The sequence below is a fragment of the Neolamprologus multifasciatus genome, chromosome 20 (genome assembly GCF_963576455.1).
Source record: "Neolamprologus multifasciatus chromosome 20, fNeoMul1.2, whole genome shotgun sequence".
Taxonomy (NCBI): domain Eukaryota; kingdom Metazoa; phylum Chordata; class Actinopteri; order Cichliformes; family Cichlidae; genus Neolamprologus; species Neolamprologus multifasciatus.
This window is the reverse complement of record NC_140458.1, coordinates 3,907,440-3,922,546: the sequence shown is the minus strand read 5'-3', so window position 1 is coordinate 3,922,546 and position 15,107 is coordinate 3,907,440. Positions and strand designations below refer to the sequence as shown.

Sequence of the window (15,107 nt, the reverse complement as noted above, 5' to 3'; positions counted from 1 at the left end):
TTAGTGCCTATAATATTGTGCGTCTTGCCAGAAGCCACCATGTCAGCCAAGCCATGTTGTGTTTCTAGATTAGTAGTGATGTGTGTGGTGACTTCATAGTTGCTAATATTGAGGATGAATATTCTGCTTTTATTCTGGTTGGAATTCAGTGGAAACTCCAATACACTGTCGCTGTAGACAAACTAGTTTTTACCTGTTTTCTTATTTTTCTTTCTAACTAAAAGCGTTTGTTGTCCCCTGATCTGTGTCGTCTCTTTGACTGCCTGAGCTTCTCTTTTTCACACAAACACCTCAGAGTCAGAGGACGAGGAGCCAATGGCTGAAACATCCTCATCTTCACAGTGGCTCTTGCAGGAGTGTCGATTATCCGATCACTCCAAAGAGCACATACAGGACATATCACATGTTAAACTTGAGAAATCTTTTAGCTGCTCACCAGTGAAGGACTTCCTTTCTTGTACTGTTTGCTTCATAACGCTGCAAAGCACCCAAACTACTTCCACTACACTAGTAATAATCCTGCTCAATAAGCTATTTAAAAAACATTTATTTATGTATTTCAGTTTAAAGAAGTAAGTTTTTTTAAATTAATTAACCATGTATTTACAAAACGTGATTAAAAAGCCCGATGAGGACAACCACAAAACAAAAGGCTGTGAAAGTAACAATAATTCAGAGTCCTGGGTTGGAGCAACCTGTAACTCAACGCTTCCTTCAGCCGGCTCTTCGGCTGTATTTTTGACCCCCCTGCTCTGAAACTTTTACATGTCATTCAGCATTAACGGCGCCTTCACAGCTGTGTAAAACAAACACTTGGACCGTTAGATTATAGAACATAAACCTAAACATTTAATTTTATTGCTGCACAGCAGCAGCTAAAAGGAGCCACATGTGGAGCGGTCTATGTTTGTAGTGAAGACGAGCTTCTGATGTTCGAGACGTTGCCGTCTTCACCTGGAAGGTAAGAGTGACCGAGCAGAGCTGCGAGCCCGGATTCAGACCACCTGCTGACATCTCGCCTCGTTAGATTCGGCTGTTTGCACAGTCTGTGATGTCACACTGTGCAACCTGAGAGACAAAGTTCAGGGAGCAAAAGGCTTTTTCAGCCTAAAGAGCAAGATCTCCTCTGCCATCTGACCTTTGACCTGTGTCGATTGAGGGCCGTCTAAAGCAAAAACAGCTTCACTGTCAAACATAGGAGTGACCTGAGATAAAGACAGCCGAGATTCGAGTTCATTAAAAGTTTTTAGTTACTTTAAAGAAGTATAAAATATGCTTATAAAACTACGAAGGTTTGAATAAAACTACTTATAAACTCCCGAAGCATTTAATTAATACTTATACAGAAAATTAACCTTTAAATATCTGAGGTGTGATTTCAGTTTAACTACTGTAGATGTTTTCATTTCGAGATTAGAGCGACTGGTTTAACTCTCGTTCTTTCTGTCTTGTTTGTTTTTAAATGTCTCCAGCTCAGTCAGCAAACAGTAAAATAGTGCATAAGTGAGCATCAACCACTTTTTTTGACTACTTTCTGACTACTTTGAGTAAGCTTGCCTGGGCATGTGCAGCGATTTTGCAATCTTGGACTTTCCCTCATTTCTGTGATGTTCTGGCTTTTCGTCATCTGGGGACTTCCTCCGTCACCGGAGTCATGCTTGAGTCATGATTGCCGTCTTCTGTCCTCGTCATACTGAGTGACGCTCTCTGAGGATTGAGCTCTAATAGCTCACAGCTCCCCAATAAACATGTAACTTCATGTCCGGTTACTTATGACTCTCAGGTTCCTTCTTATTATTGCGATGCTGGACGTCGACATTACACGTGACCAAAATTTAAAAGAACGAGATCAGTGTATTCACAAGTAACCTTCAGACTGCTCTAAACACAGTTTTTTTTCCTATTCTTGTATAGATGATGTCAAAGAGATCCCAGAAGCCCCACCCACCTGCTGTGCAGACCTTCTGTTTGTGAGTGGCAGCCAAACAGAGTAAAGTTATCTTAAAGGGGGAGGAGACCAATTTACTGCATCACAGCCCAGAAAATAAACATAAATAAAGACCTTTTTAAAACTTTGGATCATGAAAAGCTGCTCCAGTAGAGTCCAAGAGCAAAAACATGAGTTTGAACACAAACTGTAAGCAGGGGCGTAGCCAGAATGGGGTCAGTGGCACAGTGGTCACGTCCCAATGGGACTCTTTTGGGCAGAACCTGGACGGGACTCATGGCTCCAGGCTGAGGCCTTGGATTTTCTCTTAATAAGTTTGCTTAAATCACCATCAGACTGACCTTGAGAGCCCGTACCAAGCAAGCGCTGCCGCGACAGCACAGCTCCTCATATGCCGTACCATTTATTTTTATTTTGTAGATAAATTTTGGAGATAATAAAATATAATAATAATCTCTATCTATGGTGCAGTAATATTATACATAACGCTACAGACCAGTGTGAATAATCAAATCATTTCATTTTACTCAAAGTAGTCACAAATCAGAACTTCTCCTGGTTGACTCCAAGTTATCGCTATCCAACTGTTTTCCTGTTACTATCAATAACTCGTCAGTTTCAATCTGTCCCTCTGTGAAAAGTTTGGCGTCATTCCTGACCGTACATTATCCTTTGACTCGCACATCAATGATGTCACTCGCTCAGCATATTTGCAACTCTGTTACATCAATCGCCTCCGCTCTTTCCTCGCTCAGCATGCTGCTGTCATTCTCGTCCATGTAACTCACTCTTATTTGGCCTGCCACAAAAATCCATCAATAAGCTTCAACGTGTCCATAACTCTGCTGCCCGTATTATTACTGGGACTCCCTCTACCCACCACATCACCCCTACCCCCCTGTGGCTCCCAGTTAAACTTCACATTAATTTTAAAATACTTCTTTATACATTTAAAGCCATTCATTCTCTCTCCACACCATACCTTTCTGATTTGGTACAGATCTCCATCCCATCCCGGTGCCTCAGATCCTCCTCGTCTTGTCTTCTTTCTGTTCCTTCTTCTCGTCTTACTACCATGGGGGGGCAGGGCTTTTAGTCGCTCTGCCCCCTGACCTCGGAAACATCACTTCATTTCCTCTTTTTAAGTCCACCCTCAAAACCCAACTGTTCAAGATGCCTACTCTATATAACTTCTCCATGCTCTTAAACTTTCTTTTATTATTGTGTTTATTTCCTGTTTTCATGCCTGTGTTATTTGCTCTGTGCAGTGTCCTTGGGTGTTTTGAAAGGTGACTTTAAATAAAACGTATTATTATTATTATTTCAGCTACAACATTAAAGTAATATAGACATCAATTAATCAGTAATTTGGGGGTGGGGGTGGGGGGGTGAAGTGGTCCAGCTTTTTCTTCAGGGTCTTTTGAACCACACACAGAACCACAGAATTTTTTATCAAATATTCTGAATTCCTGTGGAGGGAGCGGCGTTTACCTATTCTCGGTCCCCAACCCGTCCCACGGCATACGCCCCTGCCTTAAGGACAATATTTCTGCTTCACGCAGTTGGATGTCCACACCACCAGGCCAGAGGGGTGATAACAATAGTCCAATGCTTTCAGGCTGAGGCTTAAAATCTAACCCATGATGACGTGATGGTGTTGTGGGTTTCAGAGTAAAAAGTCTCATTGTTAAAGTTTAAGTTGTGTACCAACAACACAAACTCTCACAAAGTGTACTCAAAATAAATAAAAGAGCTTCGTCTGTTTGGATTAATGGATAAAAGGTAAACTGAGCAGAAAACTCACATCTCGTGACCTCCCGTTAACCTCCGTGCGGGTAAAAACCCCGCTCTCTTATTGGCTGACGGTTGACCTGCAGACAGGTGAGGATGGCAGCTGACATGGTGGTGCTGCTGCTGCTGCTGCTGAGTGGTTCGGTTCTGCTCGGACTCTCCGCCGGTCCCGGACACTCCTTTTCCTCCTCGGCTCCGGATTCTGAGCGCGGCAGGGTGGAGCTGCGGCGCGTGCGCACCCTCGCGGCTCAGTCTCGGTACGGAGAGTGTTGGGCGCGAGCTCTGGAGCACCTGGACGCGAGCTGCAGGGACTTGACGTCGGAGAGCCAGAGCTTGATCGCGCTGCGGTTCACCCACTGTCACCTGAGCAGGTAACAACCCGCCACTGGAAAAACAGGTGTTTCCTCGCGCTGCTGTCCTGCACTGCGAGCCTTTATTAAATAATCCCGAAAATCATATTTTTGATTAGATTGCATTTAAAAGAAGCAGCTGGTGTTTGTAGCACTCTGCTATTTTCTGGGTTTGTATCTCCTATTCGCATTCGTTTACTTCCATCATGTGGCCGATTCAAGAGCTGCAGTACAGCTGGAAGAAAAAAAACGAGGGAAATCCCAGAACCGCTTGTAAATATTCTAAATCTGTAAATATTCTAAATCTGTAAATATTCTAAATTTTTATTTCTTCCCAACAGGCTAAATTTCTCTGTAAAGGGGGAGTAAATATGTACTTTGATATGTTTGGATCTTCAGTTTGGGTTCCTGGGGTCACTCGCTACTTCAAATTGTTTTAAGGTGGAAGCCTAAACCTCGGTGACTAACCCAACCACCACTCTCATTTAAAGCTGAGGCAGCAGTTTGCTCAAACCTTGGGTGTGTTACCAATGACCTGGCAGATGTTAAGAGGTAAACTTTTCCCTATTATAAAGAAATCAGAGACGTCTGTGCCCCAAACGAGGCCACAACCACTGCAAAAAGTATAGTATAGTTTGTCAGACGGCATTATCTCCTTTCCTTTGATAAAAGATAGTCCATTGTATCCTCTGCTAAAGGAAGTAGTGTAGGAGGCATCGAGTCACCTTTCCTTACAGGTTTAAACCAGCTGTCATCATGGCTGCCTCGCAGATACTTCAGTTTAACCATAACCTGTGTCTGTCCATCTGTCAGCTCAGGCAGGGATTTCCCAGCATGCCCTGAGGGGTCAGAGGTCAGCAGATGTACAGCTGGCATGGACACAGTGGCGTTTAACAGCTACACAGAGTTCTTCACACACACTCACTCCATGTGCCACTTCCTGCAGTCTGAGGCCTGGCAGCGCCAAGCAGAAAACACCATTTACAGGTGAGCAAGCACAGATGACATCATGCTGAGGTGAGGAAGTGCATGTGTGTGTGTAACAGATGTGTGTGTGTCAGGCTGACGGAGAGCTCGGCAGGTGTAGCCGAGCAGCTTCAGTCCACCAGGCTGATGGCTGAGGAGCTGATCGAGGCCCAGAGTGCTGCCTTGCAGGCGCAGAAGGCGATCCTGTCCAATGGCGAGGAGCTCAGAGTCACACTCAGAGACTCAACACAGGGTAAACGCACACTGATGGCCTGAGACACACAGTCACCTCTTCGAAATGTATCAAGCACCTGAAAGACTCACTTCCTCCGCCTCTCTCCACCTGTCCCCTGCTCAGGTCTGCGGTCGGTGTTCTCAGAGCTCAGCAGCACCTCGAGGGAGCAGCAGGTGGCGCTGTCCGAACTCTTCAACAGAGTTTCCTTTTTGCAGAGTTTCCTTCTGATGGAGACTCACAGCCTGAGCTCCTGCTGCTACAACGCCGCTGCCCTCTGCACCTCCTTCCTCATCACCTCCACCCCACGCTCCTCCAGAGCCAGGTAACGCCACCTCCCTTCCCAGCCTTTGCACAGAGCTGGGTTTTAACGTGTAACTGATAACGTGTGTGTGTGTGTTTAGGTTGGTGTTGTTGAGTTTAGTATGTTTGAATTTCTACCTGGAGAGAAAGATCTACCAGTTTGTGCTGAGCTCTGATAATCCTGAGCACCAACACATGGTCAGTATGCTCACCTGATGCTTTAACCTTTGACCTGATGCACACATTAACACATTCATCACTCTTTCCTGCGTTCAGGAGCTGCTCAGTGTGTACGTGAGTGCGTTGAGGCGATTCATGGTGTGTGTTGGAGTGTGTGTTCTGCTGGTGGTGTGTGTGCGCTACAGGGACCCGGTGCAGCAGAGTCTGCAGGTGCTGCAGCAGCTCAGAGAGACTCAGAGGAGCCTGCAGGAGGCGCTGCAGCATGCAGGTGAGTTCAGCCAGCATGCAGACACTTGGGAAAACTGTAGACTGTATACAAAAGATGGAAGTAGGCACTATGAGGGACACCCAGGTTATTTCTGTGATTTCTTTATGAATGCATAACGGGACGTTGAGATCCAAAAAAGCCAACATGGTGGTGCTCGATTAGCTGTTGGTGGTGTCACAGTGGATGTCTCCAACCGGTTGGAGGTTTCCAGCGAGTTTGATTGGCGCAGATAATTTACTGAAGAGAAAACTTTGTCTGCAGAGAGTTTAGGGGAGCGACGGAGGACGGCAGAGGACGATCAGCTTCCTGTGAAGGTGAGAACATCAGGAGACAGTTCAGGTGTACACGCCTGCAAACAGGGGAGAGGTTACGCTCTGAGGCTACGTCCACACGTACCCGGGTATTTTGAAAATGCAGATTTTTCTATGCGTTTGCACCTTTCGTCCACACGTAAACGGCGTTTTCGGTCACTGAAAACAGAGATTTACGTGTACGTGTGGACATAGCCTGAGTCCGTTCCACTGGTTCCAGATCAGCTGTGTCGTGTTTTCCAGATGAGATCAGAGAGCAGAAGAAGAGAGGAGATGCTGAGGAGGAAGGAGGAAAGAAGAGAAGAGGAAGACAGGGAGGACACTTCGCTATATCCCACCACTGGTGGCTCAGACCCATCGAACCTCTCGCACTTCGGTCAGTAGTTGTTGAGCCATCCATCCATCCATCTGCCAAAGGGCAAGAAAGTTGTCTTTGTCTGTGTTGTGTCAGGACTGAATCTGATTGCAGTTGCATTTACAGTCTGCACACTCACAGAGGAAGGAAAATGGTTAATAAGTTCCGACTTTGTTCTTGGCCGTTGTAGCATTGCTCCAGGCTCAGCTGATACACATCCAGCTGGCAGACGTCACATAAAGTGTGCCCTTTAAGCTCCTCGGCAATCCTTCTGGTTTGCAAATACTGATGCAACAAAAGAATAAAATAACTCTAGTGTCAGTGTAACGTGTACGGTGAAATTAAGTGCAATCAGGAGTGCAATGATCACTCGCAACCAGAGATGGGCAGTAATGCGTTACTTGTAACGCGTTACTGTAATCAGATTACTTTTTTCAAGTAACGAGTAAAGTAAGGGATTACTATTGCAAAAACGGTAATTAGATTACCGTTACTTTCCCGTAGGAACGCTGCGTTACTGCGTTACTAAAACCATGATTTTTTTTATTTTTTTTTTTTATTTTTATTTATTTTTTTTTGCGAGAATGTCTCATGACAGTGACGTAAGCGAGTGCGACGTTCGTGACAACAGCTGTGTGCAGATCAACAGTGGATCATATATCGAGTGCAGAGAGAGTATGAGCGTGCAGCGTTTAAAGCGTGGAAGTACTGACCTTACTTTGAGTTTGATTCCATAAAAAGTGACAAAAACATTAGTGTCCGTTGTGCGTGGGAAGAAAACTTCTTTTTACAGCGAAAAAAAACCCCTAAACTTCCAAGCAAACACCGAGTAGCTACGACGTAATGGGAAACTCACAGAGAAACTCGCGGATTCTTCCACTGACCGCTGCACACCTGCACCAGGACAAACCTCCGCCTACCCTACTCCTGCTTTACAGGTGAAAATAGAGCAACAGGACCGCTAGTCTTTGACTTTATTTATTTTCTGCTGTGTTTTACTTGCATCTATTTGAAAGACTGAGTGTAAACACAAAAAACAATTTTATGTGCTGGAATGTGCAGAAAATAAGTTTAAATATTAAACAAATTTCTTCCAGTCAGAGAATGTTGCAGATAATTAAATTTTTGCTTGATGCATAAAGTTAAAAGATTAAAACTAATAAAACAAGTTTTAAAAAGAGACTTTTCCATTTGATTACATTTTGTATGATGGATTATGCAGAAAAAGTAGAATTGGGCTGAAAGATCTATCACTTTATCACCTATTCAGGTTGTAAATCGCGTTTTTAAGAAGTAACTAAGTAACTAAGAAATTAATTACTTTTGAAAATAAGTAATCAGTAAAGTAACGGGATTACTTTTTGGGGGAAGTAATTAGTTACTGATTATTTTTTTCAAGTAACTTGACCAACACTGCTCGCAACAATAAAAAAAAAAAATAAAAATAGTGTATCAATGATATTAAACTATATAAGAGATAAAGACCAAGGAGACAAACTATCTTTCTCCATTCTCGTTTAGTGCAAAGAGCACATTCATGAGGACACTTCAACACTGTCTGATGCTAACAGTGAGCTTGATCCTTTATGATGTTATTATGTGGAATTTGAATTTGTTTTTCCGGCAGCAGTAACTACGCAGGTTCCTCCAGAGTAGCGAGAGGACGTCCAGTGTTAATGATGTCCCTTTTTCTGTCCCACGGGAAAAGGGACATTTAAAGCACACGTTTTAAATCTCTCGGCCTCTGGAAGATGAAACGTCTCTGCGATGCCTTCTTAAACAGCTCTGTGGTGTTTATGGCCAAGCTCAGGTCGTCCTTGATCTGAACTCCCAGAAACTGGAAGTCTGTGACCCTCTCCACGGAGTTCCTGCTCGTTATTAAAGGCTTAATTATTGATTTATTTCATCCTGAAGTCAATGATCAGCTCTGTTGCCTGGGAGGTGTTCAGGAGCAAGTTGTTATCTCTGCACCTCTGACTCTGTCTTCTGTTTATATCAAGAACAAACCTGCTCGATTTATTAGCTGTTTGAAGTTGCGCTGTGGCTGTTGTGGCTCTTTGGTGTTGAAGCTTCTGTGTCTAAAACAGCGACGCGGGTGTGGATGTGCCTAAAACCATCCTTCTTGATGACCAGCAGGGGGCGAAATAACTCAGAAGTTGTATTGAAGTCTGTGTGAAAGTGAACCCAGAGTCAGTTTAAGCTTTTATCGTAACTGCTTTTGGTGTTACGTATGTCAGCTGTGACATCACAATAATCTATAATTAAAGAGTTAGTTTAGTCAATTAAACTCAAAGTTAAACAGTTTGAGTTTAATTAGCGAGATGCAGATGTGGCACAGCTGTCCACATCTACGTCTTTTTGTGCTGCAGGTTGGCGCAGCGACAGCATCCTCGGCAGCACCGAGAACGCCTCATCAGCCGACTCCACCCTCAGGAACGGTTCCCACAACGCCTCAGAGCGTCAGAGTCCAGGCAGGCGTCCTCGCCGCTCATCCTCTCGCCTTCCTCGGTCTCCCCCCTCCTCGCCGCTGGTGTACAGCATCCTGGTGGAGGACAAACAGGTAGGGAGGGCTGATTATTGAGTATTGATCTGTAGGGTTAAACTGTTACAACCAAAATTTCTTCAAAGCTGAATATTGATTCTGTAAACCCGGAAACTCACAGAGGCAAACACGGACTGGGAAACATCGACGAGCTGTGAATCTGATCGATTAGAAACCAGAGTTTATGTCGTGTTTTATTTTCTCTTAAACATCAACTATCAGGATATTTTGTTCACGTTCTTTGGGCCTGATTTGACTGTTCTTATTCATCTTTTGATGTTTAGTGTTTTTACGTTTTCTTTGGAAAAACATTTTGTTTTTGGACATTTTAGGAATATTGTGTGATGTAAACATTAGAAATATGATTTCCCTCCTGGTTGTGATGCTGACCTCTGCTCTCGCGTCTCTTCTCCTGTCCGCCCTCCTCTTCATCACCACCCTGATGTTCAGCCTCGTTACAGCCTGAGGAGCAGAAGGTCGGACATTCACTGACTCGTCATTTATGTTCCCGTTTTTCTACTGGAAACATAATTTTACTTATTTTTTTGTTGTTTGTCTGTTTTCGTAAATTTAAATAAAATGTTTTTAGATTTAAAAACAAGAAAACATGTCAAAGTGATGAGATGTAAAATGTCTGTTTTTGAAATGTCTTCTGAGATGAAGCTGATTGGAGTTTACAGCACACACGTTGTTTTTTGTTTTAGTGCATGTAAAAAATTGGCAAAGGTAGTTTCTGGTACGAAGGTTGTGTTGAACTTCAGAGTTTTGATAAACTCACATGTTGTGTCACAGATCACACACTTTGTTACTCGTATTCACCGCTCTGAGTGCTTAAGTGCTTCCAAACTGTCAAGTATGGCTACAGTTGCAGGAGCAACAGTCTAAGCTGAGGAGCCGAGGCCTCGCTCCTCCCAGCCGTCTCCTCCAGCTCGTCTGAGGGGACAGTGAGGTGTTCACAAGGCAGCCGAGAGATCTAATCTCTCAGCGTGGGTCCGCGACGGAGACCCCTCACCCTCCCATCCCCATTAGGACATGTCTGGAATACCTGACCTGGGTGGCGCCTCGGAGGATTCTCAAACCACCTCATCTGGCTGCTGGCAGCTCTACTCTTCCTCTCCTGAACGAGCTCCTCATCTAGTCTCTAAGGCTACGTTCACACTGCAGGTCTTAATGCTCAATTCAGATTTTTTGATCAAATCTGATTTTTTTGTCTGCTCGTTCACACTACAACTAAAATGCGACAGCAAACGCGCTCTAGTGTGAACGCTCAAAGCGGCCGCATGCGCAAAAGAAGACGTCACACACAACGCGCTCTGTTTAGACCCAGAGCAAACAGCATTGTTTGACTGATGGCCTTTCATATAAAGACTTCGGACTTTACGTTTCCCTATTTTGCTTTAAGTTATAAAGTTATTTTATTTACATTTGGCCTAATAATGATCCTTATTGCTGTTTCAGAGGAGCGGTGCTTCAAAGGATAGTTGCAGATTTCTGTCAGAATCTGCAGATTATACAGAACAAATACAATGTTCACGTTTCTCCAACGTTGTCTTCCCAGCAGTTTCACTGACATCTACACCGGATGGTCAGGAAGCGTTCGCTTCTCCGGCGCTGATAATTGGTGTCTGTCTTGTGTCGGTGACGTAAAAGACGGATTTAATGCGACATGACCATCAAACAGCAGTCGCTTTCTAAAACATCAGATATGTATCGGATTCAGTACCACATACGAAAGTGACCCAGATCGGATTTGAAAATATCGGATTTGCGCCGTTCACACTGTCACACCATGATCGGATATGGGTCGCAGAGGGTCAAAAACATCGGATTTGATGCGCTTTCGCCTGCAGTGTGAACGTAGCCTAAGGTGAGAGGGAAATCCACAGCTTTGTGATACTGCACTCATAACAGTAAAAAAACACTTGGTGTGGAGTGCAGTACCTTAGCCAACATGGTAAACAGGCAGAAACATAAGCAATTTTCATCTGGTAGTAGATGAATATCTATTCTTTTCGGCAACACCGAGCATTACCAAACCAGCCAACAGATGATCTCTCCGGTGTGTCAATTCAATTCAATTCAATTCAATTTTATTTATATAGCGCCAAATCACAACAAATGTCGCCTCAAGGCGCTTCATAGATACAGAGAAAAGCCCAACAATCATATGACCCCCTATGAGCAAGCACTTTGGCGACAGTGGGAAGGAAAAACTCCCTTTTAACAGGAAGAAACCTCCGGCAGAACCAGGCTCAGGGAGGGGCGGCCATCTGCTGCGACCGGTTGGGGTGAGAGAAGGAAGACAGGATAAAGACATGCTGTGGAAGAGAGACAGAGATTAATAACAGATACGATTCAATACAGAGAGGTCTGTTAATACATAGTGAGTGAGAAAGGTGACTGGAAAGGAAAAACTCAATGCATCATGGGAATCCCCCGGCAGCCTACATCTATTGCAGCATAACTAAGGGAGGATTCAGGGTCACCTGGTCCAGCCCTAACTATATGCTTTAGCAAAAAGGAAGGTTTTAAGCCTAATCTTAAAAGTAGAGATAGTGTCTGTCTCCTGAATCCAAACTGGAAGCTGGTTCCACAGAAGAGGGGCCTGAAAACTGAAGGCTCTCCCTCCCATTCTACTTTTAAATACTCTAGGAACAACAAGTAGGCCTGCAGAGCGGGAGCGAAGTGCTCTAATAGGGTGATATGGTACTACAAGGTCATTAAGATAAGATGGGGCCTGATTATTTAAGACCTTGTATGTGAGGAGCAGGATTTTGAATTCAATTCTGGATTTAACAGGAAGCCAATGAAGGGAAGCCAAAACAGGAGAAATATGCTCTCTCTTTCTAGTCCCTGTCAGTACTCTTGCTGCAGCATTTTGGATTAACTGAAGGCTTTTCAGTGAGTTTTTTTGGACATCCTGATAATAATGAATTGCAGTAGTCTAGCCTGGAAGTAATAAATGCATGAACTAGTTTTTCAGCGTCACTCTGAGACAGGATATTTCTAATTTTAGAGATGTTGCGCAAATGGAAGAACGCAGTCTTACATATTTGTTTAATATGTGCGTTGAAGGACATATCCTGGTCAAAAATGACTCCAAGGTTCCTCACAGTGTTACTGGAGGCCAAGGTAATGCCATCCAGAGTAAGAATCTGGTTAGATACCATATTTCTAAGCTTTTCAGCGCCGAGTACAATGACCTCAGTTTTATCTGAGTTAAGAAGCAGAAAGTTAGTGGCCATCCAGGTCTTTATGTCTTTAAGACATTCCTGCAGTTTAACTAATTGGTGTGTGTTATCTGGCTTCATGGACAGATAGAGCTGGGTGTCATCTGCATAGCAGTGAAAATGTATGCTATGTCTTCTAATGATGCTGCCTAGGGGAAGCATGTATAATGTAAACAGAATTGGTCCTAGCACCGAACCCTGTGGAACTCCATAATTAACCTCAGTGTGTGAAGAGGACTCTCCATTTACATGCACAAATTGGAGTCTATTAGATAGATATGATACAAACCACTGCAGTGCAATACCTGTAATACCTACAGCATGTTCTAATCGCTCTAATAGAATATTATGGTCAACAGTATCGAATGCTGCACTAAGGTCAAGAAGGACAAGCACAGAGATGAGTCCACTGTCAGAGGCCATAAGAAGATCATTTGTAACCTTCAATAAAGCTGTTTCTGTGCTGTGATGAACTCTGAAACCTGACTGAAACTCTTCAAATAAACCATTCCTCTGCAGATGATCTGTTAGCTGTTTGACAACTACTCTTTCAAGGATTTTTGATATGAAAGGAAGGTTGGAGATTGGCCTATAATTAGCTAAGACTGCTGGGTCTAGAGATGGCTTTTTGAGTAAAGGTTTAACTGCAGCCACCTTGAAGGCCTGTGGTACATAGCCGATTATTAGAGATAGGTTGATCATATATAAGATCGAAGAATTAATCAATGGCAGGACTTCTTTGAGCAGTTTTGTAGGAATGGGGTCTAAAAGACACGTTGATGGTTTGGAGGAAGTAATTATTGAAGTTAACTCAGAAAGATCGATTGGAAAAAAAGAGTCTAACTTAACATCAATGGAACTAAGAGTAGCTGTAGAGTAGTAGTAGCTGTGTCCTGGCTGTGTGTCAGACTGAAGGCCTCTTGAATCAGTCGGGTAGTTGTAGAAGATTTTCAGGACGTTTTCTGGTTAATGCGGATTATGTTTTCGCCTTCACTACAGAAGAATTCAGTTAGTTTGTGTGCTGGAAGACTTTAGCAGATGTTCACAGAAATAGCCTGAAAATCACGGTTAAGCTTTGCACTGTTTGTCACATTTGATGTGAAACAACATTCGCTGCACCGGCATCCACACAGAGACACAGTAACAGCTACTGTTGGTCACACAAGAGAACCCCTGACATGACCCGGTCATAGTTTAGAGTGACTGGACATCATAGGGTGATGGTCAGTGGTTTGACTCCACATGCACGACACTGATGATGGAACCCATGTGTGTGCATGATGGGTAAAAAGCACTTAAAGCTTCAAGTTCCCAGTTAAGAGTCCAAAAAGACCAGATTCAGTCCTTTCAAGTGACGGGAGCTAAAACAGAGGCTTTCAGACGGAGCACGAGAAGAGGCCAGAGCAGCATTTGTTGCGGAAAGCTGATCAAGCAAAATAATAAGCAGGATATTTAAATATGTCAGCATGTCCCAGCAGGTGGCAGCAGATCTTTGCTCTGCCTGAAGAAAATGTTTTGACATGTTGGGAGTCTGCTCCCGTCTGTGGACGGATCTGAAAACCACTGAAATGTGACCTTTGTTACGATCTCAGACTGAGGCTCCGAGCGCAGGAGGGACATGTGGAATGAAGGGTTGGAGCCCCCTGGTGGTCGAAAGCTGCTGCTCACATCATCCTGAAACTTGAATCTGTGCTGCTGTTAGAAAGAGAAAAAGCAGAGTCATGAGTGGTGGAGAGTAAGTGGAGCTCAGACTCTGGTGTTGGTAAAGGGGAAAATTTTAAATATCCTGCTGGAATTTTTCTCCAAAGTTTTCCTTTTGCTTCAAATTTCAGCCTCAGAAAACAGAGAAAATGAGAACCAGACCACAGGGAGAGGAGAGAGGGAGGAGGGGAGCTGCTCTGGGATCAGATGTCTGGACGGAGGAGGAGGAGGAGGAGTTGTGGTGTCGGTCTGCAGCTCAGATCAGACTTTCACACAAAAGCCCGGAGCTGCCGAGAGACGGCCAACCGACAGCCAGTCTGTCTGTCCGTCTGTTTGGACAAACTGACGCTGAAGAGAAAGAGCAAAAAGTCTTCAGAGGGAGTCAAACCGAAGCAGCAGGAGGAGCAGAAATCAGAAAAAGTGGAGGCACTCGAGCAGGAGAGCTGAGTCGGCACATTCTGCTCTAAAGCTCCTACAGACGTGTTTGATTTCGGGATTCTGGATCCTCAAAAGTTGTTCCTCAGCTTTATCTCGGAGGAGCTGGACTGACAGAAACCCTCAGTCGGCACACCCGGGGATGGTTTTTAATCTGAAAACCACATCAGCCGGATTCCTCTGATTGTTTCTGCGGATACGTGACGTGGAGATGGAGGCACGGAGACTGGTAACGTTTAGATTCCTGAAAGAGTGACAAAGAGGAAAAGATGGGAGCGAGAGGGGGAGGATGAAGGAGGGTGAGACATTTTTGACCTCCACATGGCTTCAGCCAGAGAGCGAACCACCAGAGAGCCGCAGCTGAAGTTCATTTTCCTGAATGGAGAAAAGAGTGAAGCAGATAACCGATGCCGAGTGCGCCTGTGTGGATTTCTCTGAGAGCAAAACCGACTCTGACAAGCAGAAAGTGACTGATTCAAAAACAAACATCCATAT

General features: G+C 44.2%; 1 protein-coding gene across 10 annotated transcripts; it reads left to right on the top strand.

The window, feature by feature from the left end:
* Positions 1-3,404: 3,404 nt before the first annotated feature.
* On the top strand, positions 3,405-14,654 carry LOC146494128 (uncharacterized). 10 transcript variants are annotated; one of them, XM_085146915.1, is made up of 11 exons: positions 3,414-4,110; positions 4,903-5,076; positions 5,151-5,308; positions 5,414-5,612; positions 5,692-5,788; positions 5,867-6,038; positions 6,300-6,352; positions 6,593-6,725; positions 9,032-9,264; positions 9,697-11,305; positions 13,363-14,302. In XM_085146915.1, exons 1-10 carry the CDS (start codon positions 3,836-3,838, stop codon positions 9,736-9,738), a joined length of 1,536 nt encoding a protein of 511 aa, XP_085003041.1. In that variant the 5' UTR covers positions 3,414-3,835; the 3' UTR covers positions 9,739-11,305; positions 13,363-14,302. The 10 variants fall into 10 exon arrangements, with proteins under 10 accessions (XP_085003035.1, XP_085003036.1, XP_085003037.1 ...); XM_085146916.1 differs by having other exon boundaries at positions 3,416-4,110; positions 9,074-9,264; XM_085146906.1 differs by lacking the exons at positions 9,697-11,305; positions 13,363-14,302 and adding an exon at positions 14,309-14,647 and having other exon boundaries at positions 3,408-4,110.
* Positions 14,655-15,107: the final 453 nt, after the last annotated feature.

What these genes read in the sequence shown, in the direction of transcription:
- LOC146494128 (XM_085146906.1), top strand. Translation starts at nt 3,836, where the DNA reads ATGGCAGCTGACATGGTGGTGCTGCTGCTGCTGCTGCTGAGTGGTTCG. An exon ending in ACCCACTGTCACCTGAGCAG is followed by an intron (nt 4,111 to 4,902) that starts GTAACAACCCGC and finishes TCCATCTGTCAG; the next exon opens with CTCAGGCAGGGATTTCCCAG. An exon ending in CCACGCTCCTCCAGAGCCAG is followed by an intron (nt 5,613 to 5,691) that starts GTAACGCCACCT and finishes GTGTGTGTTTAG; the next exon opens with GTTGGTGTTGTTGAGTTTAG.